We start from the raw sequence: 6,000 nt of genomic DNA, 5'->3' as shown, positions 1-6,000 counted from the left end.
ACCTACCTTGTCAAATGACTGACCCTGTGACTTGTCGATTCTCATCGCAAACGAAAGAAGAACCGGAAACTGTCTCGCTCGAACGGAGGCTCGCCGTTTTTGTCGCCAATATCATTGCGATCTCACCCGTTGTAGGAACATTGTACCTGTTCATATCGCGATGAATGTTCTTGTTGAACACCACATTTACCATCAACATGTTTCCTTCACGCACTGCACTTCTCTCAACCTCAGCAGGATTCTGCATACGGGTTGATTTCTCTTATTGTCCTGTCAGGATTGTGTAGTATTGCTCTGTCACACTTCTCATTTGCAGAGTTTCTCGATCTCAAATCTGTGGCATCGTTTGTATCAACCACGTACAACTGCGAGTATCTCCTGTTAGTGTTCTCAAGCGGGTTTATGTTGTATGTGTTGTGGTAGACCTGACCATGCACCTTGAAGAAGTACATCCCTCGTGTGAATTGCTCCACATTTGCTCCCATCGACGCAAACGACAGGGCACTGTTGTACGATCGTATGTTAGCCTTGAAGTTTTTATGATCGCTGCTTGCTGTATCGGTGAACAGCGATCTGAGATACTCTGGATAGCTATCTCGTGGTGTGTAGGCCAGCTTGCCGAAGTGAAAGCAGCTCTTGTACGCACGTCTACGGTGTGCCTCGTCTTTAAAGTGCATTGCCGAACAATTTGCACAAATCTGATTGAGCTCACCAGCATAGTGCTCGGCTGTTTCACTTTGTACGTGATAGCCGTTGCTATCAGTACTCTCATCAGATCCATCGCCACCAGCAGGACAATCATCTGATGACTCATCGTCGTGATGAGATTTGTCACTGAACTCACTCATGGAGATGATGCTGTCCTTATGGTTATGTAAACCACTTTTTGTATTACCTTGGTTTTGGTTGTTTGCCAAACCATTGGTACTTAGTTTATTTTTATTTTTTTCAATCTTCAGTTTTTCTTGCTCCATTGCCAACTTGTATTTGGAAATCAACTTCTGAAAATTACTGCATTTTTTTTAAATTCCTCGACTTCCTTTTTAATCGACGTTACTTTTTCGCCACTCTTCATCTTGTCGATCCAAGTCTCCATAATAAATTTTTGCAGCCTTGTAAATGGCTTAGCAAACGGTTTAACAACAGCTTCCTTGATGGAAGAAGAAGATTTATCAGAAGAATTAAAATTTTTAAAAGCGTGTGTAAACTTGCGGCTTCCACCTCGGTTACGCCACTTGGTGTGCCCGTTTACTTTTTTTGTTTTTTTGTTATTTTTTACTACTATTTTTTTTGGTTTTATACTTTTTTTAGAACATGCACAATACCGAAGTGCTTTGTTAAGAACTGTGCACGGAGCACAGGAACATTCTGCAGACTCTCGTAGGTTCGATCAATAAATAAAGCTTTGCCGCGGTAGACAATCAGCTGATTATCTACAACACAGACAAAACCACCAGGATTTAACAATTGTGTTTTTTCCACCAAAAACTTTTCAGTTGGTGTATTGTCAAAATCTGGATACATAATGCATCGACTTCTCAACTTATTTATAGTTTTATTTCTTCCAGAAAAATGAATGTTAGTCAATGATAAGAAAATAAGAACATATAAAATGTTAACCAAATTGTCAATTTGATTGTGATGTTATGTTCTGTTACATTGACCAAAAACTCACTTTTACATCCATTTCTTTGTATTTTATTCTTTTTCTGGTAAATCATCTAAATATACTGTGAATGCTATCATAATTTGTTACAATGTTGAGGACATCAAACAAAAGTTAAAAGTGCAGATATGTTATTTATTTCATGCATTTTGATTGGAGGACGTGGTGGTGTTCATAAAAACAGCCAACCAAATAATGATAGGGGTTGAATAAATAAAAATGGAGTGAAAATATTGTTTGTAAATGATGACTAAGTGCATCTCAGAAAGAATGAGTTGTACAACAACTTTAGACTCTTCATGCAGTGCAAATACGTGAAACAAAGATTTTTTATTTTTCTCGAAAGGTCAAATAATTTACTTTTCAGAATTGACCAATCAGCCTTCGAGTTGTCTTTTCATTTAATGATCTGCCATAAAGTCTGTTAGCTAGAGCTTCCATCCATCATTACGATGCCCGCTCGTCTGATGAAAATCTAAACATTTTTGTTTTTTTAGAGGAAAACTTTTTGTGAAAAAGTATTAGGAGAAAAAATTTTTACGGTAATTTTTGATTTGGTTGAGGAAACATGCATAGCATTTGCTAGTGTGCACCAAAATCATCACACAGATAATATTTTACATACCAATCGTATTTTGCAAATGCTCCTGTGCCAAATCTTAAGGTATTTATTACTAGCCATTTTTTTGCTAATCTTAGAAAACAGGTTTTCCCAAGGAATCAAATCAGCAATTCATTGCTTAATTTATGAATGCATCCATGGCGATGCAGAGGACACATTAAACGGACTGAATACGCTCAGCTCAATTTGGTCTGCAGCACCAAACTGCAACATTTCCATAGCCGCTCAAAACTATCCAAAATACGCTACCCGTGCTAGCTTGTAGAAATCCTTATTTTAGAAAGCTCCGAGCAGATTCCTTAGGTTGTTGCTGAGAAAAGAGGCATCGCACAAATTAAGGTTAGCCTGTCTGGTCCACTGCAAAATTGCAATACATCGTACTGTGTTCGTGCGATTTTGTACATGGAGCATTTCTATAAAGCGAAACAGATGAAAAAATCATTCACAACGAAAAAAGTGCATTTGCTCTGAGATATTGCATGCGACACAGCAAATGGGCGTGTTTTTAGCACAAAGAGTGGAATATTACGTACTAGCTGATACATAAGAGTAGCAACTGCCCAGCTGAACTTCACGTTGAACCGTTTAATTACTTCTACTTGGTGTAAATACACGTAGCACGTGTTGTTCTGTGGTTGGGGTGGTGCGCCAGGCATAGAAATTAACGAAACAGATTTTCTGTCGGAGCAATTGCTGCATTGATCCGGGTGTATCGGTTGCTATTGTGCAGTCACGCCGTGTTCATTCCGAAGTTTGGCAAGAACTTCCTTAACCCTGGGCCTGTTCATTTCAACGTCAACGCAGAGCAAGCCCAGCAATTCTTTGTCGGTAGTTTCTGTTGATCTGATTTTACCGATAAAGGCTTTTAATCGACTGTTTTCGCTGGAACACAAGGAGCGCATACTGTCGAAAATCTCCAGTATCCAACTGTATGATAAGTAACATGAATCAAACATTTTTTCAGACACGAAAATCTCACAATCTGATGATCGATCCTGTGCCATTTGATTAACCAAATCCTTGATCTCAAGCTCGTACTCGGAGAGCTGTGCCAACAATGATTCATCACTTACCATACCGCCTATAAGCATCGTCAATGCAAATGTACGTGTAAATATCGCGTAATCCCTTATTTCCTCGGTAACCAGTTTGTGATCGAGTTTGAAGCCTTTCACATAATCAATGCGAGGTAATGGATAGCAATAATTGACGTATTCATTGCCGTCTATCGTTATGTAGTACGTTTTAGGATTACAGATATTTTTAACTGCATTTTCGATGCTCTCTGTGAGTGCTTCTCGATCGCTTTTCCCCTTCTCAAACAGGTACTTCGTGATGTGCGTTGAATCTGGTCTTGCGTAGTATGCTCGTGGTCTATGTCTGGTAGAACCTTGATGTTCAGCAATGAACATGTCTCTTACCTGCTGGCATATTGGTTTGATTTGCCAGCTGAATTTAAACAACTTCTCGAGCAGCTGTTCGGCCAGGTCTCCCAGTCGCTTTCTTCCTATTTTCTCCTGCATTTTTAGGTCTTCTGCACTGCCACGCCTTATGGTGAATTTTGTACCTATTTTAGCCTCTTTCCTCGAATTATACGCAAAAGCCGTACCAGACACGCAAGCAAATCCAACAAAAAACATTAATTTCATGGCAGCTCATCTTTTGCTGTATTTATATCAAAATGGCAGTCTTTCCAAAAGTGTATGTATTGATAACCGATGGAAAGCCTGTTGGTTACACGATAAACTCGCAGCAGTTTGTACAAATTGTAATCGCACAGGCATACCTTTTAACAGCTCCTTCGTCTGCCACCTCTCATTTTGTGCAAAGTTCTTTCCGGTAATATCGCGCAATAAGCACATCAAAATACGTTTTATAATCTTTAATGACACGGTTGTAGACCACAAAGAACGACCAAGCACCTTACCTGGTATAAAAGCAGAGCGAACTCAATGCCGGCATCTACAACACCAACCTATCCGCATTATACCGTAATAAAGCATCCTTTTAAACGGCCTGCACCTGCTCCAAAAAACGAGCACGGATACGAAGAACATAGCAAATAACAAACTTCTGCCGATGATTCAGCTCTTCGTATTATAAAGCAAAAAAATGAAAAATATGGCAAATGATTGAACGAGGTAATTGCACAAAAAGGGAAATAGCGAGTGCAAGCAGGTGTGGCAGTGCATCCCTTGTTCGTAACGTATCATGCTGTGCATTTCTTCACCCATCATCAGTTGGAGTAGAGCCAAAGAAGTATTGCGTATAAATTTGCTTGGCAGTTACCGATGAAGAGGTTTTAAAAGCGCTGATCAGCTTTTCATTCTCCTTGCCGCTTCACATTAAAATTTTTGCACCAAAACGTAAGTAGCGATTGCAGAACACTTCAATTTGTAGAAAAAAGGGTAATTTATGGTGATTAGGCCCACGGTATTCTTACAATGTAAGGATTTGTGCCCAGGCATTCGTGTGGAGTGGATAGAAAGGGAATAACAGCTGATCAGTTGCAAATGCTTAGCTGCTCCTTTGAATTGCCTTTTGCAACGGCTGAGCAGTTGAGAACCGTGTAAAACACGAAAGGCTGCTTAAACAGCACAGTCAGATTATTTCCAACTTTTGAGAAACTCCTCTGGTACCGCTGCACTGATACGGTACTCCTCGGTTCATTTTGTTGATTTACCTTGCACAGCAATTTTTTACATGTTTTATTGCTTTTACCTCTTCATCAATTGCCATTACTAGCAATTCTTCCTCCACGGCATTGTCTAACACCGCAGTGCGTGCTCGTCTCTTCAAATACGCTTGCAATTGCAATCCCAGCACAGGTAGGAACGGTCCACGGCTCTCTCAGAACGTACTGCTTGGTGTTGAACTGCTGCTCAAAATGAAAAGCACGCATTTACTTCGCTGCTCAACGCGTGCTACAACGCTGCTTTTCATTTTGAGCAGCAGTTCAACACCAAGCGGGCCACGCAACTACCGCGGTCAAACACTTCCACAGCACTCATACGGAACAACAACTTGCCATTGCTGTGTGATCCTATCCACCAGGCACGTACCAAGCAAGCCTTCCCTACACGGTAGATTCAAGCCCAGAAACGGTGCGTGTTAACCGCTCCTGAACCATCCAAGTTCTACCTCTTTTCATAACAACGCACACGATTTGTTACCAATTTAGCAAAACTTGTTCTTTGTTTAGAACCGCCATTCTACTCTGCTTCCGGTTGCTCTTCCCTGTTCTGCATTTCTGGTAAGCACCAAATTGCTGTTTAAATTGTAGCTTTATGCACCGGTTGTGAAACCGCTATCGTTCTGGAGAACAAAAAAGTACCAACTTTTCTCTTTTTTCTCATGTATAGGTACGAAATACCAATTTAGCTGTTTTGAACGGCTATTTCTAACTAATCTGCCATCTTCTTCTCTAATCCAAACCACAGCTCTTACATCTTTATGAACCTTACGTTTTACCATTCTGCTTCAGCCCGTCCTCGTAGTGTCTAGTGATTGAGTCCATGCATTAGAGCAGTAATTCTTGCAGTGATGCGTAGCGAGCAGTTACACCAAATTTTAACCGTTCCTAGCGTAAATATTTGGTGCTCACCTACGTGTATGGCTGAGATGCACCGGGCTAGATTATTAGAACGTATTATTTAAACACCTCCATACCACTAACCCCGTCTAAATACCTCCATACGGATAATCCGTTCAA

General features: G+C 40.5%; 1 protein-coding gene across 1 annotated transcript; it reads right to left on the bottom strand.

The window, feature by feature from the left end:
* Positions 1-2,279: 2,279 nt before the first annotated feature.
* Positions 2,280-3,937, bottom strand: VCUG_02429 (uncharacterized protein; the record flags this gene model as incomplete). The annotated part of the gene is made up of 1 exon (XM_008077246.1): positions 2,280-3,937. The coding sequence occupies one exon, from the start codon at positions 3,935-3,937 to the stop codon at positions 3,008-3,010; it is 930 nt and encodes a 309-aa protein (XP_008075437.1). The 3' UTR covers positions 2,280-3,007.
* Positions 3,938-6,000: the final 2,063 nt, after the last annotated feature.

The sequence above is a fragment of the Vavraia culicis genome (assembly GCF_000192795.1).
Source record: "Vavraia culicis subsp. floridensis unplaced genomic scaffold supercont1.62, whole genome shotgun sequence".
Lineage (NCBI taxonomy): Eukaryota > Fungi > Microsporidia > Pleistophoridae > Vavraia > Vavraia culicis.
The sequence above is the reverse complement of the archived record's forward strand: the minus strand, read 5'-3'. Positions and strand labels throughout refer to the sequence as shown.